The 21,278-nt window shown below is 38.4% G+C and overlaps 1 protein-coding gene across 7 annotated transcripts in view; it reads left to right on the top strand.

Moving 5' to 3' along the window:
* CROT (carnitine O-octanoyltransferase) overlaps window positions 1-21,278 on the top strand; it is a 61,990-nt gene that overhangs the window by 5,525 nt on the left and 35,187 nt on the right. For all 7 annotated transcript variants that reach the window (XR_009542014.1, XR_009542016.1, XR_009542015.1 and 4 more), the window contains exons 5-7: window positions 998-1,179; window positions 1,351-1,475; window positions 9,076-9,184. Coding sequence is in view for 4 of the 7 variants with exons in the window: in XM_060157187.1 (XP_060013170.1) it covers window positions 998-1,179; window positions 1,351-1,475; window positions 9,076-9,184 (416 nt within the window). In the remaining 3 variants the exon portion in view is untranslated. The remainder of the gene's footprint in view (window positions 1-997; window positions 1,180-1,350; window positions 1,476-9,075; window positions 9,185-21,278) is intronic.

The raw sequence follows: 21,278 nt of genomic DNA, 5'->3' as shown, positions 1-21,278 counted from the left end.
AGAATGGTTATGAGTATTCTATGTTTTAGTTAGATAGATTGAGGAGACAGTCGTTTCATAATTACTGAGGATCGCGGTAATTTGCCACAAGGAATCTTCTTTGACTTTTTCGTCTTAACTACTCTGCTTCTGTAGTACAAACCAGAGGATGAGCTTCCGTAATTTAAGATATTGCCTTAATCTAGAAATAATGATTGTAACTCTCATTTAGTTTTAGAAATAAAAAGCAAGCTGATCTTCTCATTCTCCTTTGATACCTATGATGGAATAATAAAATTTTATACCTCAAGATGCCTTTTTTCTCAATCTTGAGCCTTGAGTGACTTTAATTAAATTAGGGTAAAGATGAAGAAGTTGTTGTTCTGCCTGTATCCTTTTCACTTATATCTTTTTCCAAATGACCGATTATAGTTTATAACATCAAATTCTTCAAAAAGAGCTCCAGGTAATTTGGTGACATCCACTTGCTTATACATGAAATTCAATTGCACGTCATGAAAGAGCGACACATAGAAAGTGGTGTCACTGAAAAATCCAAATTAGTTTTAAGCCTACTGAAAAGTTTTCATATTTCTATGAAAAAGGAAATAGGAAAATTATAAGTGCCTTAATAATTGTTATAATTGAGGTTTTGTTGAATATCTATTGTACCCCAGGTACTCTGAGGAAACACACCTAGAGTACCTTGTTGGGTACTCCTGGTACTCTGAGTACTTGGTGATTTCAACATGATCAGTCTGAAGGTGTTTGTTTCAGTGCTTTCTTGTTTCATGTTTTTGATAATGTAGTTGAACTTAATTCAGATCCCATAATTCTGAAAGAAAGAAATGATCACAGTACCGTTTTTTAATATCTGTGATGATTTAAAACGAAACATGTTTTTAAGTGTTGAAGACTAATTAAAGAAAAAAGGACAAATAGAGCTTTTTTTCCCCCCAGCAGTTACACACTGAAGTATTATCAGTAGCATTAGGCTGATGTTCTCAATTTCTTTTAGCTGGAAGACTGGTGGCTGAATGTTGCCTACCTGGATGTTCGTATACCATCACAACTGCATGTCAACTTTGGGGGTCCTGCAAGCCATATTGAACACTATTGGCCTCCAAAGGAAGGCACGCAATTGGAAAGAGGAAGTATAAGTCTTTGGCATATCTTGAACTACTGGCAGCTGTTAAGAAAGTAAGGATAGTTATGTCAATTTGGTTACCTATTTACCCAAGGTCTCAGGTTGCACAATGTTGAGAAGCTTAATGTACTCATTTGGGGATGAATACTATAGGTGTGACTGTTTGGTTTATAAATTTTATAATGATTTCTTGGTCAATATACTTTTTTGGTTTGTTTTGATAGAGAAAAATTGCCTGTTCATAAAGTTGGAAATACTCCTCTAGATATGAATCAATTCCGAATGCTGTTCTCCACCTGCAAGGTTCCAGGAATTACTAGAGATTCAGTTATTAATTATTTTAGGACTGGTAAGTAGAAAACAAACACATGTACTTTTTCTGGTAAAAGCGTTGAGATTTGGGTAGTTTTGCTGCAGTTTCTTCTGTGATGCTGTGGAACATACTTTTTTTTTTTGGCTGTTCTGTGTGCCTTGCGAGATATTAGTTCTCTGATCAGGGATAGAACCTGGGTCCACAGCAGTGAAAGTGCCGAGTCCTAAGCACTGGACCACCGGGGAATTCCCATGGCACTGTGGAACATACTTTTTTTTAAAAATTTGGAACATACTGTTTTAAAAAATATTTCTCACTGGATTTTGACTAATCAGAAGTTTTCTGTGAACCTTTTCTTTCAGTCATAGTGATTAGCTGGAAGTAATTTGTGGGAATGGATTTTTTGCAACTGTCTTACATGGTTCTGTACAAACCTGTTGCTTACGTTGCATCATTTGAGAGTTTAAATTTTAAAGAGTAGAATTATGAATCAGTTTTAGGAGATCTGGAGCAAACGATCTGGATCCTTCTCTTTCTACCCTCCTTTCTTACCTGAATTCTCTTTTTGAGTGTTTGTATGTGCTCATCGTGTCCCATGTGTCTTTGTGAGTATGCTTTCCTCCCCTCAGCCCACCCCTCTTCTTCGTATGAGGTAAGAGTCTGATACCCATCTTCTTGAAGGCATATGAGTTCAGATTGACGCATCAAAGTTTTTGTTTTTACAGTTAGTTTCATGGCACTTTCTTGGTGTCCTAGCATATCTCCAAAGGGAAAATTCTGTAGTAGTAACTGCTGGTTTCCAGTTACTTCAGGAATTTTTCTTATAAGTTTAATAACAGTTTATATTACTGCAGAATGTCATTATGAATGGGTATTTTTCTTATATAAAATTTTATTTAAAAGTAAAATTTCATTACCCAATTTTGCTTATAGTGTGAGAAGTATAAGTTTACTTTCATGTAGAACTCAACTTTTTGTAAAACTCTGTAGGAGCTTGAGATACTTAATGTCCTTAAGACCAGACACATTTACCTTGATGTTGCAAGAGAAAGAATTAGGAACCTGGTTATTTATGGCATAAAGTTGAACGTCCAAATGTGAATTGAAAAGATGAACAGGAGAAAATTGATAGGAGAATAGCAGTAGCAAATATAAATAATATGCATATTAGTTAAGAACTATTATCAATAGACCTGGTTTTGAATTCAATCTTTTATCGCTTAGTAGGTATATCTGTAGATAAGGTAAGTTCTTTAAGTAACAGTGCATAAGGTGGGGATTCATTAATTTAATAATGTACTTCTTGATACAGTGGTTTAAGCTGTCATGGTTAGTATGTTCTTGAACTTACAGTTAGGTGAATAGGTGCAAATAGGGATAAAGCTGAGGGAATCAGTAAACATGGAGAAATATCATAGAGTTTGTGACAAATGCTTATATAGAGAATTCAAATCACATGAGTAACTGGGGGGCTGTTTTAGATTAGGTGTCAGGGAAGACCTCACTGAGGATCTGAATAATAAGATGATCTGGCACAGTGTTTTTGCTTTTCATTTTTGTTTTTGTTTAGTTCAGTGTATTGGTAGTGGTGGAGGCAGAGGTGGTGGTGGGGTGGTGGAGGCAGAGGTGGTGGTGGGGTGGTGGAGGCAGAGGTGGTGGTGGGGTGGTGGAGGCAGAGGTGGTGGTGGTGGGGTATCTCTCACCTCCAGCAGTGTGGTTGATGCACACAGATGGGCTGAAACTTGGCATGTTCGAAGGGCAATGTGGATGGGGCAGAGTAGGCAAGAAGGAGGGGGCGGATTGTAAAGATGTAAAAGCGTCTGGGTCATATAGGACTTTGTAAGCCAACTAAGGTTCTTTGGCTTTTATTTAAAATGTGATTAGATACTATTAGTGGGTTTTGACCAAGAGAGTGATGTGAACAGTTTATGTTTTAAAAAAGATCATTCTGCCTGCTGTTTGCAGAATAAATTTTTAGGAGAGAGCTATGTAGCAGCAGGGAGATGAATTAGAAGCTTGTTGTAGTAGTCCCAGTGAGCCATAATAATGACTTGTCCTAGGGTGGTAGCATGGAGGTGGTGAATAGTTACTAGATTCTGGAGAGATTTTGGATATGGAGTAAGCAGAATTATTCATAGATTGGTTGTGAGATGTGAGAGAAAAAGAGGAATCAGAGATGCCCTCAAGTTACTGGGCTTGAGAAGCTAACGGGGTAGATAGGTGTGTTGGTTCATGAGGTGGGGAAAACTGGGAGGAAATATATAGGGAAGAAAATAGTTTCCTAGACTGCACTGAATTTAAGATGCCTTTTAGACATCTAAGTGGAAATGTAAATAGGCAGTTGGGTACAGAGTTTGGGGTACTGGGGAGAATTCAGGACTGCAGATAAAGATTTAGGAGTCATCATTAGCAGGCATAGAAATCATTTCTACCCCCGTAAGAATAGGATTACTTTTGGAATACATGTAGCTGAAGATGATCAGGGGAACCAGTATTGATCCTGATCACAGTCAAATATAGTATTTGGTGGCCAGAGAAGGAGGAACCAGCAAAAGGGACCAAAGCAGGAAGAAAACAAGAACCGTGGTCTCCCAGGAGCCACGAGAAAGAACTGTTTTACCTAATGCTCCCATGAGGTCAAATGAGGTGGAAATTGGAAGTGACCATTGGATTTGTCAGAGGATGTGGACAGAGGCTGCCCCTGACAAGAGCAGTGTTAGTGGAAGTTGGGGAACGGAGCTCGGCTGGAGGAGATGAAAGCAAACTGAAGAAGTGGTGGCAGCATTTGGAAATAATTCTTGCAGAAAAGGTTTGGATGTGCAGTGGAAAATTTTGTGTGTGTGTTATTTATTTTAAAAAAGATGGGTGATACATCATAGGAATGACGTAGGAGAGAAGGAAAAATTATCTTGCAGGGGAAAGGATAAAGAACCAAAGACATTGAGAATATAAGAGCAGAGATGGTGGAAGAACTGGTCTTTGGCAGGAGCAAGGATGAGAGGCAATGCAGAAAGTGTGCGTCTAGATGCACACAGATGGGCTGATCTTGCTGTAGGAAGAGGAGGCTGTTCCATGTACTGCTTGTGTTTTCCTTGGTGAAATAAGAACTGAGGTGGCAGTGGAATATTTGAGAAAAAAAGGAGATGGTTTGAAATGGTCATTTTGGAAAGTGGGAAAAGCAAACATTCTGTGGAAACATAGGGTAGCTAAACAGTGTTGAGATGTGTTTTTATGAATTTAAAGTTAGACTGTATGGTGTGTTGTTTTTTCCTTCAGCAACAGGGGCAGGTGCAGAGGAAGAGGGAATGAGGATTTTTGCAAGGGAGAAATTGTAATGTTGGCTATAGAATCTATCCTGGGTAAAGAGAAAATTGAAGAAATTATGTGTGCTGAGGGGGACGGCAGCATGCAGGCTGCTGCAGATAAGAGGCTAGTCTCAATAACGAGGCAAGTTAGACCTAGTTTTGTTTTTTGTTGTTTTTTGTTTTTTGTTTTACCTTACGAGACCATTAAGACTAATTCAGTTTTGCTTTTCATCCTGTGCACCTCGTTTTGCCCAAGAAGTTCAGACTTCGAATGTCATCTCTTGTCATCTAGATTGATGGATTTGTGCATAGCCTAATTTGACTCAAGTTCCCCACTGCTGGGACCCACCCTCCACTCCTTCCCAAACCCTTCTGCTGTACTTGATGGAGCTCATGGTCAGCAGAATCCATTATATTCTCCACCTTTTCTCAGAAAGTTCCCCTTTCCTCCTGAAAGGTGCTGTTCATGAAACTTGGTTATTTTTTACACTGCTTTTCCTATAACCATCTCAAATGGGGATTTTGTTTTTCTCTTACACTTTGGTACTGGAGGGCAAGTAGGAGATGTTGGTGTCTTCTTTATTTCCTGTTGCCCTTTTCGTGTTTTCTTTTCCCTTGCAATTTGAGCTCTTGAAAAAAAAAATGCTATCAGGTTATGTCAGCCCTGCTTGTCATTGTCATAGTGACTTCCCTTTGGTCACTTTCCTTCATTCATTGATTGCTTTAGCACCAGTCTCACTGTCTGTCTCTCCATTACTACCTCAGTCACATGCTTGCTGGCCTCAGCCTCCATTTGTGGATGACCCGTGGCTTCTCCTTCCTTCCTCTCCTTCTCAAGCAGCCACCCACTCCCATGGCCCAGCCATAGACCTTGTTGTAATCGAAAACTCTCTCACCTCCAGCAGTGTGGTTGTAGGCATCTCACTCTGACCTCCACCTTCTTTTCACAACTCACTTCCTTTCGGTCCACCTCAGCCATTTCTTTGACCACATCTTGACTTAAAATTCAGTTACTCTGCAGTTCTTCGCTGTTTCATTTCTCCCTCCCCGTGGCCACATCTTCACACCTCTCTGTGGTTCTTTCCTGTCACCACTCCTTACGTATACATTCAAACCTTTGCTCACCTGCTCCCTCCCTCCCCACTCCACCCCCGCCTCAGCACTTTAAATTTCAGTCTTCTGTCTTTCCTCCACATATTCAAGACACCTACCCTAGCAATTCACTTGGCCAAAGGAAACCACAAAACATCACTTAACTTTTCTCAGTCAAACCTCAAGTGGACGGAAAGCACTGCCTTGCTGTATTCTTTTGTCAAGCTCTTCTCTCACTTCCAGAGAAGACTGTTTCATGCCTTTCTCCTTCTTTATTCTCAGCCAATGAGCTCTTTTATTTCTCAACAAATGTAAAGCAATGTTTCTATCACCAAAGTTGCCAACCTATCTGATAGGCAGAGTAATGACCCCCAAATATGTCCACTTCCTAATCCTTGGAACCAACTGAATGTGTTACCTTAAATGGTAAAGGGGAATTGGGTTGCAGATGAGATTGAGTTTGCTAATCAGTTGACCTTGAGATAGGGAGATTATCCTGGATTATTCAGGTGCGCCCAGAGTAATCATAAGAATTCTTACAAGTGAAGAAAGAGGCAGAGGAGAGAACCAAAGGGATGCAAGCATGAGAAAGTCATGATCCTCTCTTGATAGCTCTGAAGATGAAGGAATGGAGGGAATTCCCTGGCGGTCCAGTGGTTAGGACTCAGCACTTTCACTGCCAGGGTCCAGGTTCGATCACTGATCGGGGAACTAAAACCCTGCAAGCCGTGTGGGGCAGCCAAAAAAAAAAAAAAAAAATGGAGGAATGGGGCCCTGAGCCAAGGAATGTGGGCAGCCTCTAGAGGCTGAAAAAGCAAAGGAAGCAGATTCTCCCCTAGAGCCTCCAGAAGGAACACAGACTTGGTGACACCCTCATTTTAGCCCAGTGAGCCACATTTCAGACTTCGGTCCCCAGACCTGTAAGACAATAAATTTGTGTTGCTAGTGGTGATTTACCACTAAGTTAGTGGTAATTTATTACAGCAGTCATAGAAACATTCATTCAAATATTGGCCCATTCTGTAACCTCCTTGCAGTACACTACTGCATATTCATATACTTTGTCTTCTCTTTTTAAGAGTGTGGAACTGTTCTGACTCCTAAGGATAACCCTTCTGTAAGGTGCCCTGGGCTCCACCACCTCTTGTTTAATCACGGACCTTGCTTCTGCATTATCCTTTCTCTCTGTGCTGCATTAACAGTTTTCCCTCTTTAGCGGGTTGTACCAATTTGTAGTATCTCCCTTCTTAAAAAGAAAAAATTGACCTCTTGCTTCCTTCAAGTGTCACACCCCAGTCAAAGCCACCATCAACTCTCACTTAGGTGGTTCTCACCTGGACCACTTCAGTTACCTCCTAACTGATCTTGCTGTATATTTTCTTCCCTCTTAAAATCTCTTCTCCATATGGCAGCTAGAGTGCCCTTTGTAAAGTATTAATTAGGTGACATTATTACTATCCTGCTTAAAACCTTCCATTGGCTTCTTTTCCATCATACTTCAAATTGCAAGCCCTTTCTAAGGCCAATATGGTCTGGCCCCAATTTTTTCTACCATTCTACCCATTTCTCTCTGCTGTAGCTGCACTGACCTTGTTGCCCTTTAAGCAGACCAGCTCATTTTTGTCCTAATGCCCTTGTACTTGCTGTTTCCTCTACCTGGAACTCTCTTCCTGCAGGTATTTCTGTATTCACACCTTTGCTTCATTTCTCTGCTCAAATATCCCCTCTTATGCTCATCCTGTGGCAGCACCCTTCTGTCATCCTCTTCCCAAATATTTATTGATTAACTTGGCATCAGGTTTATTTTATTTTTTCTTTTGCAGCCTGAAATTTTAGGTAATAGAGGACAGCAATAAAAGGTAGTGGTGGTAAATGTAAAAGGGTGTGGAGGTTTTTGAAGGGGAAGAAAGAAGAAATGGTTTGGAAATAGCCATGAGGGACAAAGGAAATACATACCTCACCTACAAGGACTTGAGGAAATAGGATATAAGAGAAAAAATAATAGTGCTATCAGGAAATGGCTCTTCCTCTTAGCTGATGAATAGATTTCATTAGATAATCTGTGTAAAACATTTAGCACAGTTCCTTGTACGTAATGTCAACCAATAAATTTACTTCCAGTGGCAGTATATGTCTTTCCTAACTTTCTTCCTCCTCTTTCTTTTTTGAGAGGGAAGGAGCAGAGATCTTATAGGAAGACCCTTCTCAAAGGGACTAGTACTTGAAAAATGGGACTAAATCAGGATAGTCTCAAAAAAAATCTCAAAAGTAAATAGTTCTTGGGGAATTAAGATGTACCAAATGAGTCACAGAATCAATTATCAGTGGCTTACCAGGTGTCATCAGAGCCTTAAGTAATGCTACAGATTGGGCAAAATGCTTTCTGCTTGCCACCCAGGCATACAGTGTCCTTATTCTGCTGAAAACTATTTTATTGAGAAATCACAGCTAGATACTATTGCAGTTAAATTATGTGATGATCAATAAACATTAAAATAATCCCCAAGCAGGACAGGAATAAAGACGCAGACGTAGAGAATGGACTTGAGGACACAGGGAGGGGCGTGGGTAAGCTGGGATGAAGTGAGAGAATGGCATGGACTTACACATACTACCAAATGTAAAATAGATAGCTAGTGGGAAGCAGCTTCATAGCACAGGGAGATCAGCTCAGTGCTTTGTGACCATCTAGAGGGGTGGGATAGGGAGGGAGGGTGTGGGAGGGAGACGCAAGAGGGAGGAGATATGGGGATATATGTATATGTATAGCTGATTCACTTTGTTATAAAGCAGAAACTAGCACACCATTTTAAAGCAGATATACTCCAATAAAGATGTTAAAAAAAGAAAAAGAAAAACCCCAAAAGAAACATAACTCAAATAGCTCTCCTCCAGGATTTCTCTGCGACCCTTTTCTCTTCCCATCCTATCCATAAATAAAACTAGAAAGTCCTGCAACAATACGGAATTTGTATAATTCTTAAGGTATACAAATATTTGAAACCTCCGTGGATTTCTAGATGTTTTACATGGACGGGTTTCAGGAACATGTATTTATGACATAATAACTGAAATTTGATCACCTTATTAAAGTATTTTTATTCATGTGACATATTTGATGAATGTATGATAGATAAAATATTGGAGGAATTTTTTTTTCTGTTGGATATAAATATGCAGCTTTACTCTTGCTTAACTTTGAGAGAGTTGAGTCTTCTATTTTCTTTTTCTTTTTCCAGAGAGTGAAGGGCATTGCCCAAGTCACATTGCAGTGATGTGTCGAGGCCGAGTTTTTGTGTTCGATGTAATGCATGAAGGATGTTTGATGACCCCACCAGAGATTCTCAGGTTTTCACACTACTTTCTTTTTTTTTAAATCTCTGTATATTTTAAATTTATTTTATTTATTTATTTTTGGCTGCTTCGGGTCTTAGTTGTGGCAGACGGGATCTTCATTGCAGCATGCAGGATCTTTTGTTGTGGCGTGCGAGCTTCTCTCTAGTTGTGGCACGTGGGCTCCAGAGTACGTGGGCTCAGTAGTTGCGGTGCGCAGGCTTAGTTGCCCCGTGGCATGTGGGATCTTAGTTCTTGGACCAGGGATCGAATCCGCGTCCTCTGCGTTGGAAGGAGGATTCTCAACCACTGGACCACCAGGGCAGTCCCTCATCCCTCAGACTACATTCTTTTTAAATTTTATTTATTTATTTATTTTTAATTTTTGGCTGTGTCTGGTCTTAGTTGCGGCACGTGGGATCTTCATTGCGGTGCATGAGCTTCTCTCTAGTTGTGGCATAGGGGCTTCTCTCTAGTTGTGGTGTGTGGGTTTTCTCTCTCTAGTTGTGGCGCCTGGGCTCCCGAGCATGTGGGCTCTGTAGTTCGTGGCATGCGGGCTCTCTAGTTGCAGCGCGTGGGCTCAGTAGTTGCCCCGTGGCATGCGGGATCTTAGTTCCGCCCAGGCATCGAATCTGCCTCCCCTGCATTGGAAGGCGGATTCTTTACCACTGGACCACGAGGGAAGTCCCTCAAACTACTTTCTTGAGTCTCATTAGGTCTTAAGATTTTGCTTAGGTTAAAAAATAGATGTTCAAAATTACCTTTTTAAAGGGTGACGGTAAGGTGAGAAATAAGAATTGTATATATGCTAATTTTAAAAAATCTATTTTTATTTTATTTTTAATTTAAATTAACTTTAAATTTTACTGGATGTATATAAATATATTCTCCTTGGAGAAAAGATAAACATTACAAATATTACTCATCTCATTCCCTGTCCCCAAATTAATCACTGTTGCTAGCTTGGTGTATTCTACCCTTCCAGATCTGTTGCAGTGAATTTGTATGCACATACAGATTTTAAAAAAAGAACATACATGTATATTTTATATGTAGTATATATTACATATATACAAATAGTATGTACATATAATAGTGTATACAGAGAGTATTATTTTGTATGTTTTTTGTTTTTTCTTTAATAAATTTATTTATTTTTGTCTGCATTGGGTCTTTATTGCTGCGAGTGGGCTTTTCTCTAGTTGTGGCGAGCGGGGGCTACTCTTGTTGTGGTGCATGGGCTTTTCATTGCGGTGGCTTCTCTTGTTGCGGAGCACAGGCTCGAGGCGTGTGGGCTTCAGTAGTTGTGGCGCGTGGGCTCGGTAGTTGTGGCTCCCGGGCTCTAGAGCGCAGGCTCGGTAGTTGTGGTGCATGGGCTTAGTTGCTCCATGGCATATGGGATCTTCCCGGACCAGGGCTCGAACCCGTGTCCGCTGCATTGGCAGGCAGATTCTTAACCACTGCAACACCAGGGAAGTCCTGGGTATAGTTGTTTTACAATGTTGTGTTGGTTTCTACTGTACAGCGAAGTGAAGTTCCCTGTGCTATACAGCAGGTTCTCATTAGTTACCTATTTCATACATATTAGTGTATATATGTCAATTCCAGCCTCCCAATTCATCCCATCCGCCCCTTCTCCCCTTGGTGTCTGTCTATACATTTGTTGGCTACATCTGTGTCTCTATTTCTGCCCTGCAAACCAGTTCATCTGTACCATTTTTCTAGATTCCACATATATGCGTTAATATACGATATTTTTCTCTTTCTGACTTACTTCACTCTTTATGACACTTTCTAGGTCCACCCACGTCTCTACAAATGATCCATTTTTGTTCCTTTTTATGGCTGAGTAATAGTCCATTGTATATATGTACCACATCTTCTTTATCCATTCATCTGCTGATGGACATTTAGGTTGCTTCCATGACCTGGCTATTGTAAATAGTGCTGCATATGTTTATATTTTTAAAGTTAGTGTTATGGAAAATTTCCAGAGGTAGCAGGAATTATATAATGAAGCTCCTCCATGTACTCACACCCAGCTTCAACAGTTATTAACTCCTAACTTCAACAATTATAAATTCATAGCCTCATTTCAACTATACCTGCTGTGCCCCTCCCATCACTCCCCCATGGATTATGTTAAAGAAAATCTCAGACATAATATCCTTTCACTATAAATAGTATGACTCTCTAAGATATAAGAAGTCTTAAAAACATAAATATGCATTACCATTATCACACCTAATGACTTGCTTATTCTAAAAAGTTAATCAAGGATTCATTAGCATGTTAATATATCAGTACAATCAGTTGTTCAGATTTTCTAGATTGTCTTCTAAATGTTGAATTATATGAAGGTATATATATTTTAAATTATTTTTATTGAGTATTACAGACATGTACACAAGCACATACAGAAGTACATAGCTAATTACTCATGCAGCCACCACGCAGGTCAAGATACAGAACGTTTCCATTACTCCAGAAATCCCCCTTATACCACTTCCCAGTTACTGGGCTTTTGTTCCTTCTCAAGGATAATCACTTAGCTTGCTTGCAGTTTTTATTAGTACAAAAAATGCTGCTGTGAAAATTCCCGTACAAGTCTTTGATGTATACATGCATGCACTTCTGTCTGATTACACTCAGGAGAGGACTTGGGGAGTCATAGTGTATGTGTATGTTCAGCCTCAGTGGTTGTGCCAGCTTTCCAAAGTAGTTGTGCTAATAAGCGCTTGAACTCGTGTGTTCAACACTAGGCGTGTTGTAGGAGTTCCTTATACATTCTGGATATGAGCTTTTCATGGGTTTCAAAGTATCTTTTTGGTCAGCAGAAGCTCTACATTTGAATGTAGTCGAATTTATCAATCTTTTACCATACGGATTGTACTTTTTGTGTACTGTTTAAAATTAAGTTTTGGCTGCATTGGGTCTTCGTTGCTGCATGCAGGCTTTCTCTAGTTGCAGCGAGCGGGGGCTACTCTTCATTGTGGTGCATGGGCTTCTCATTGTGGTAGCTTCTCTTGTTGCAGAGCATAGGCTCTAGGCGTTCAGGCTTCAGTAGTTGTGGTGTGTGGTCTCAGTAGTTGTGGCATGTGGGCTCAGTCGTTGTGGCTCGCAAGCTCAGTAGTTGTGGCGCATGGGCTTATTTGCTCCATGGCATGTGGGATCTTCCTGGACCAGGGATTGAATCTGTGTCTCCTGCATTGGCAGGTAGATTCTTAGCCAGTGTGCCACCAGGGAAGTCCCTTGCCTATTTTTCTTTTTTTTTTTTAAAGATAGAAAAAAAGAAATAACACTTTATTTCCAGATAATTAAAGAATCTAAAATGATCTATAGAATTAGAATTAATAAGTGACTTTAGCAAGCTGGGTATGACGTCTTCATATAAAAATTAATATTTCTATATACTAGCAGTTAGTAAAAGAAAATTTAAGAGAGAATTTACGAAACCTCATTTTTTTCACACATGCGCACACACACACACACACACACACACACACACACTCACACACTGTATTTTATTTTTACAAGAGATAAATAAACTGACATCAAGCATTGTAAATGGATGAACACAACAAAAGCAACAATGATTGCAATTACCAAACATGAAACACACTCATACTACGTCATAATATTGACATTCAGTCCAGTAATCCTCCACTGTAACAGCTCCTTTACTTTGCAGTGAAAATTGATTTGTATATTTTTTGCTTCTGAGTCCTTGTGGGATTTTTTTTTAATTCAAACAGAAAGTCACAAAAATTATAATCATCGTCATCAGTTCACTCAGTCCCATGTAATTATTTTTTTTGTCTTGATCTTTTGTTAGCACTTTTATAATTCATCAGTTTTCCATTAGAGTTCTGAAAATGCCTATTGATTCAGTTCAGCAGTGTAGTCAGTAACCAGAAACCTGTACTTGTCAGAGTCTTTTCCATGAATTCCTTGAAGATGAAACCCTTTTATAGGAACATTTTTGCAAAAGCATCAGAGTACACCCAGAACTGTCTGTAAATGACAAAAGACTTAAAAATGACCACAGTTAAAGATTTGATGAAAGTTCATAATAATGCAGTTGACAAGGAAATTTAGTTATTTCTGAGATATACATTTTCAAGTAATAACTAGAATTATGCCTTATAATATTATACCAGAACATATAAGATTTTTAGAAATTTCATGTAATGTCTGAAACATTTATATTAACATATTTCCATACAAATAACCCAAAGAAAGTTTAGCATTAGTTCTTTTGTTTGTTTGTCTGTTTATACTGCAGGTTCTTATTAGCCATCAGTTTTATACACATCAGTGTATACTAATGTCAATCCCAATTGCCCAATTCATCACACCACCACCACCATCCCCACCCCACCGCAGTTTTCCCCCCTTGGTGTCCATACGTTTGTTCTCTAAATCTGTGTCTCAACTTCTGCCCTGCAAACCGGTTCATCTGTACCATTTTTCTAGGTTCCACATACATGTGTTAATATACGATATTTGTTTTTCCCTTTCTGATTTACTTTACTCTCTATGACAGTCTCTAGATCCATCCACATCTCAACAAATGACTCAATTTTGTTCCTTTTTATGGCTGAGTAATATTCCATTGTATAGATGTACCACAACTTCTTTTTCCATTCATCTGTAGATGGGCATTTAGGTTGCTTCCATGACTTGACTATTGTAAATAGTGCTGCATTGGGGTGCATGTGTCTTTTTGAATTATGGTTTTCTCTGGGTATATGCCCAGTAGTGGGATTGCTGGATCATATGGTAATTCTATTTTTAGATTTTTAAGGAACCTCCATACTGTTCTCCATAGTGGCTATATCAATTTACATTCCCACCAACAGTGCAAGAGGGTCCCCTTTGGTCCACACCCTCTCCAGCATTTGTTGTTTGTAGATTTTCTGATGGTGCCCATTCTAACTGGTGTGAGGTGATACCTCATTGTAGTTTGATTTGCATTTCTCTAATAATTAGTGATGTTGAGCAGCTTTTCATGTGCTTCTTGGCCATCTGTATGTCTTCTTTGGAGAAATGTCTATTTAGGTCTTCTGCCCATTTTTGGATTGGGTTGTTTGTTTCTTTAATATTGAGCTGCATGAGCTGTTTATATATTTTGGAGACTAATCCTTTGTGGATTCGTTTGCAAATATTTTCTCCCATTCTGAGGGTTGTCTTTTTGTCTGTTTTATGGTTTCCTTTGCTGTGCAAAAGCTTTGAAGTTTCATTAGATCCCATTTGTTTATTTTTGTTTTTATTTCCATGACTCCAGGAGGTGGATCAAAAAAATCTTGCTGTAATTTATATCAGAGTGTTCTTCCTATGTTTTCATCTAAGAGTTTTATAGTGTCCGGTCTTACATTTAGGTCTCGAATCCATTTTTAGTTTATTTTTGTGTATGGTGTTAGGGAGGGTTCTAATTTCAATCTTTTACATGTAGCTGTCCAGTTTTCCCAGCACCACTTATTGAAGAGACTGTCTTTTCTCCACTGTATATCCTTGCCTCCTTTGTCATAGATTAGTTGACCATAGGTGCATGGGTTTATCTCTGGGCTTTCTATCCTGTTCCATTGATCTATGTTTCTGTTTTTGTGCCAGTACCATATTGTCTTGATTACTGTAGCTTTGTAGTATAGTCTGAAGTCAGAGAGTCTGATTCCTCCAGCTTCTTTCTTCCCCTCAAAACTGCTTTGGCTATTTGGGGTTTTTCGTGTCTCCATACAAATTTTAAGATTTATTGTTCTAGTTCCGTAAAAAATGCCATTGGTAATTTGATAGGGATTGCATTGAATCTGTAGATTGCTTTCGGTAGTATAGTCATTTTCACAATATTGATTCTTCCAATCCAAGAATGTGGTATATCTCTCCAGCTCTTGGTATCATCTTTAATTTCTTTCATCAGTGTCTTACAGTTTTCTGCATACAGGTCTTTTGTCTCCCTAGGTAGGTTTATTCCTAGGTATTTTATTCAGTTTGTTGCAATGGTAAATGGGAGTTTTTCCATAATTACTCTTTCAGATTTTTCATCATTAGTGTATAGGAATGCAAGAGATTTCTGTGCATTAATTTTGTATCCTGCAACGTTACCAGATTCATTGTTTAGCTCTAGTAGTTTTCTGGTGGCAGTTTTAGGATTCTCTATGTATAGTATCATGTCATCTGCAAACAGTGACACTTTTACTTCCTCTTTTCCAATTTGTATTCCTTTTATTTCTTTTTCTTCTCTGATTGCAATGGCTAGGACTTCCAAAACTATGTTGAATAATAGTGGTGAGAGTGGACATCCTTGTCTTGTTCCTGATCTTAGAGGAAATGCTTTCAGTTTTTCACCATTGAGAATGATGTTTGCTGTGGGTTTGTCGTATATGGCCTTTATTATGTTGAGGTAGGTTCCCTCTATGCCCACTTTCTGGAGAGTTTTTATCATAAATGGGTGTTGAATTTTGTCAGAAGCTTTTTCTGCATCTATTGAGATGATCATATGGTTTTTATTGTTCAGTTTGCTAATATGGTGTATCACATTGATTGATTTGCGTATATTGAAGAATCCTTGCATCCCTGGGATAAATCCCACTCGATCATGGTATATGATCCTTTCAATGTGTTGTTGGATTCTGTTTGCTAGTATTTTGTTGAGGATTTTGGCATCTATATTCATCAGTGGTATTGGTCTGTAATTTTCTTTTTTTTGTAGTATCTTTGTCTGGTTTTGGTATCAGGGTGATGGTGGCCTCATAGAATGAGTTTGGGAGTGTTCTTTCATCTGCAATTTTTTGGAAGAGTTTGAGAAGGATGGGTTTTAGCTCTTCTCTAAATGTTTGATAGAATTCACTTGTGAAGTCATCAGGTCCTGGAGTTTTGTTTGTTGGAAGTTTTTTTTTTTTTTTTCGGTATGCGGGCCTCTCACTGTTGTGGCCTCTCCTGTTGCGGAGCACAGGCTCCGGAAGCGCAGGCTCAGCGGCCATGGCTCACGGGCCCAGCCGCTCCGCGGCATGTGGGATCTTCCCGGACCGGGGCACGAACCCGTGTCCCCTGCATCGGCAGGTGGGCTCTAAACCACTGCGCTACCAGGGAAGCTCTGTTGGAAGATTTTTAATCACAGTTTCAATTTCATTACTTGTGATAGGTCTGTTCATATTTTCTGTTTCTTCCTGGTTCAGTCTTGGAAGGTTATATCTTTTTAAGAATTTGTCCATTTCTTCAAGGTTGTCCATTTTATTGGCATAAAGTTGCTTGTAGTAGTCTCTTAGGATGCTTTGTATTTCTGTGGTGTCTGTTGTAACTTCTCCTTTTTCATTTTTAATATTATTGATTTGAGTCCTCTCCCTCTGTTTCTTGATGAGTCTGGCTAAAGGTTTATCAATTTTGTTTATCTTCTGAAATACCAGCTTTTAGTTTTATTGATCTTTGCTATTGTTTTTTTTTATTTCATTTATTTCTGCTCTGATCTTTATGATTTCTTTCCTTCTGCTAACTTTGGGTTTTGTTTGTTCTCCTTTCTTTAGTTCCTTTAGGTGTAAGGTTAGATTGTTTACTTGAGATTTTTCTTGTTTCTTGAGGTAGGCTTGCCTGTTTTTCTATTGGCTCTTTTTTTATTCTTATTGATTTGTAGTAATTATGTTTCTGGGCACTGATCATTTATCAGTTTTACAGATTGCAAACATTTTCTTCCATTTAACAAATTTATTTGGTAATTGAACAGACATTGTTAATTTTGATGTAGGCAGAATTATCCATCTTTTAGGTGTTTTGCTTTTGTGTCTTGGATAATCTTTCTGTACGTTCCAGCTATATTTTAAAATTTCCAAATTTGACATACAATTAACAAGCCTGATCTAATAATTTTATTACTGAAAGCCACTCTCCCACAAACATGTGATCTGTGGGCTGAATTCAGCCTGTGGCCTGTTTTGCTTGGATAACAGAGAATTTACATTACTATTTTAAAATCAGGAGAATTCACAGAAACATGGATTTCTGGTTGAATTCACACAAAAATTCGGATTTCTGATTTCTTTTAAAAAAATAAATCAGGGCTTCCCTGGTGGCGCAGTGGTTGAGAGTCCGCCTGCTGATGCAGGGGACACGGGTTCGTGCCCCGGTCTGGGGGGATCCCACATGCCGTGGAGTGGCTAGGCCCGTGAGCCATGGCCGCTGGGCCTGCGCGTCCGGAGCCTGTGCTCCACAATGGGAGAGACCACAACGGTGAGAGGCCCGCATACCGCAAAAAAAAAAAAAAAAAAAAAAATCAAAGTGTTGTTCAGATTTTTAACTCTCTGTTGATTCAACTTCTCAGGTGGTTTTCTTGCTTCCCTACATGCTCTACAGTCATCCATCCTGTGACTTTAAAATTCAAGTTTGATTTTATCTCACTTTGGCTTAATTCTTGAATGGTTTCTTTGGGTCTAGAATAGAGTCCCAGTTTTTTAGTGACAGTCTGGATTTGACCTTCGCCTGTCCCTTCAGCCTTGTCCTGCTCTTCCTCCCTGTGCGTCCTACACTCCTACCCCATTTTTGCTTGCAGTTCTAACATGTTATCTGTGATCTTTTCATGTGCTCATGCTTTCTGTTTGGATTAGCTTCTCCTGCCTTGTCCACTTTTAAGTAAGAATTCCTCCTCGTGCTTTGTTTCTGTTCATAGGTCACCACAAGGTCACTACTTCCTATTTTATGTCCTATTTCATGATTTCCCATTCTCTTTCTTCTCTTCATGGCCCAAGGACTTAGACTCCTTTAGACTCTCTGTATGCCTCATATTTATCTTTATTATATTGATTATTAAATTGTATTGAAGTTATTTATTTCTGTGTTTTCACATGCAGATGGAGCTCTAAGAGACTACTTACCAGGTCTATTTTTTTAAATTCCCTCTGCTTAGTACAAAGCAGAAGTGTGTGGGTGTGCATGTGTGAGTGAATTGAGTGATTAGGCCACTCCTATGCATTAGGAAATTTTATTTAGAAACATAAGATACATATTAGAAGTGTAACATAGATTGGTCAGATTCTGAATCTTAGTGAGTTGGAGCCTGAAAAGAGATGTATTAAAATTTGCAGTAATCCAGTAAAGAAGTAAGAGGTTGGGACTTTAAAATATGGGACACTCTACATAAAATAAACAATAAGGTCCTACTGTATAGCACAGGGAACTATATTCAGTATCTTATAGTAAACTCTAATGGAAAAGAATCTGAAAAAGAATATATATATATATGTATAACTGAATCAGTTTGCTGTACATCAGAAAGTAACACAACATTGTAAATCAACTATACTTCAATTAAAAAAAATTTTTTTAAAAAGATGGGATAAATGCAGAAAATGTTTTGGAGATAAAATTAATATGAATTGGTAACTGGATTTAGAAAGAAAGGAAGCTGTTAAATGTGACTGAGTAAGCAGATAGTATTGTAACAGAAGGAGGCAACAGACGAGGAGGTACCTTTTCCATTTTTTTCTTGTTTTTAATAATAGCATTGAGACAATTCACACACCACACAGTCCACCCATTCAAAGTGTACAATTCAGTATTTTTTAGAATATTCAGAATTGTGCTGTCATCTCCACAATCAATTTTAGAACATTTGTGTCACCCCCAAAAGTAACCCTGAGCCCGTAAGCAGTAACTCATTTGCTCCCCAACTCTTACCCCGTCAATTAGCAGACATTTCTCATATTTCCCAAACATTTCCACCCCACCAGCCCTAGGCAACCTTTCTGTCTTTCACTTAATCTATCTCTATGGGTTTGCCTATTCTGGACATTTCATATAAATGGGGTCTTAAAATATATAGCCTTTTGTGTCTGCATTCTTTCATTTAGCATATATGATGTTTTCAACATCCATCCATGTTGTAGCATGTATTAGTACTTTCTTCCTTTTTTGGCTGAAAAATATTTCATTCTGAGGCTGTACCACATTTTATTTAATCATTCGTCAGATGGACATTTGGGTTGTTTCCACTTTTTGGCTGCTGTGAGTAATGCTGTCCTGGACATCTGTGTATAGGTTTTTGTGTGGACATGTGTTTTTATTTCTCTTGGGTATATATACCTAGGAGTGGAATTGCTGCATCATAACTCTATGTTGGACCATTTGAGGAACTGCCAAACTGTTTTCCAGTATGACTGTACCATTTTACATTCACATCAGCAGTATTTGAGGATTCCGATTTATTTTCATTCTCACCAGCACTTGTTATTGTCTGCCTTTTTGATGGTAGCCATCCTAGAGGGTATGAAGTGGGATCTCATTGTGGTTTACAGCTGCATGTCCATAATGACGATGTTGAACATATTTTCATGTGCCTGTGACCATTTGTATATCTTCCTTGGAGAAATGTCTATTCATATCCTTTGCCAATTTTTAATTGGGTTATTTGTCTTTTTTATTATTGAGTTGTAAAACTTCTTTATATATTCTAGATATAAGTCCCTTATCAAATATATAAACTACAAATATTTTCTCTCATTCTAGAGTTGTTTCTTCACTTTCTTCATGGCCTCTTTTGAAGGACAAATATTTTAATTTTGACCAAGTCTAATTTATCTATTCTTTTGTTACTTGTGCTTTTAGTGTCATATCTTAGAAACCATTGCCTGATCAATCCAAGGTCATGAAGATTGATACCTATGTTTTTCTCTAAGATCAATTTTTTAAAAATTTGTATTAATAAGGAGGGGTCAGGGAGATAATTTTTAAATTCCAAATTTAATTGGGGATGTTGACAGAAATTGAGGTAGATATATCCAATAAGCATTTGGAAGTTTGGTACCAGAAATTTAGAGAGAAAATGGGGTTGAAGTTAGAGATTTGGTTGCCTCTTATATAAAGGTGATGGTTGAAGCTATTAAAGTAGTGGATGAAATTACCAAAGGAGAAACTTGTAGAAGAGGTTGGGAGAGGCCACTGAGAGAAATTTGGTGAAACACACATTTGACAGTGGAACGAGAACAAATGGTTAGTGAAAAAGACCAAGTAGTCAGTGAGTTAGGGAGACCACAGTGGAACAGTGCTACAAAAGCCAAGGCAGAGAGAATTTTAATATTGACTCCTGGGTGTTTAAACACTGCAATGAGGAAAATAAGACTGAGATAAAGCTGCTGGATTTTATGGGATGCCATTGGTAACATTCAGAAACGTACTTTCAGGATAATCACTGGAGGACAAAACCTGATTATGGTAAATTAAAGAATGAGTGGGAAGTAATGAAGGCAGAAACAAGATTGTGAGGACATATCAAGGGTAGAATATTTTAAAAGTGTGTGATTCTGAAATATAAACATTGTTAATACAAATCTTTTAAATATCAGAAATTGCATGTGTAGCTGAAAACAGGTGCATAGGTAGCCAAATTAAAGGAAAAGAGGGGTTATTTTAGTTACCAAATCTGTACCTCTTTTTTTATATGAATAGAGAAATTATTTTTAAACCACTTTTGAGGTATGATTGACATACAGAAAGCTGTACATATTTATTGTGTACAACTGGATGAGTTTGGAGATAAGTATACACTGATGAAACTATCACCACAGTCTATATCCTAAACATATTCATTACCTCCAAAGGTGTCCCGCCCTCTTAATTTATTTTTAATAATTAATTTTTTTGTGGTAAGAACACTTACATTAAGATTTCTCCTTTTAGCAAATTTTTAAGTGTACAGTACAGTATCATTAACTACAGGAACTATGCTGTACAGTAGTTCTCTAGGACTTACTCATCTTATATAACTGAAACTTTGTATCCTTTGACTAATGCCTCCTCATTTCCTCCTTAGATCAGCCCCTGGCACCCACCATTCTATTCTGCTTCTAAGAGTCTAACTATTTTAGATTCCACGTATAAGTGATACCATGCAGTATTTGTCCTTCTGTGTTTGGCATATTTCACTTAGGGTAGTGTCCTCCAGGTTCATTCGCATTGTTGCAAGTGGTGGGATTTCTTTCTTTTTTAAGGCAGAATAAAATTCCATTTGTGTGTATATATCACATCTCGTTTATCCATTCATCCATCGTTGAATATTTAAGTTGCTTTTGCCTCTTGGCTATTGTGAGTAATGCTGTAAGGAACCTGGGAATGCACATGTCTCTTT

Source organism: Lagenorhynchus albirostris, chromosome 8 (genome assembly GCF_949774975.1).
Source record: "Lagenorhynchus albirostris chromosome 8, mLagAlb1.1, whole genome shotgun sequence".
NCBI lineage: Eukaryota > Metazoa > Chordata > Mammalia > Artiodactyla > Delphinidae > Lagenorhynchus > Lagenorhynchus albirostris.
This window is presented reverse-complemented; position numbering and strand designations above follow the sequence as displayed.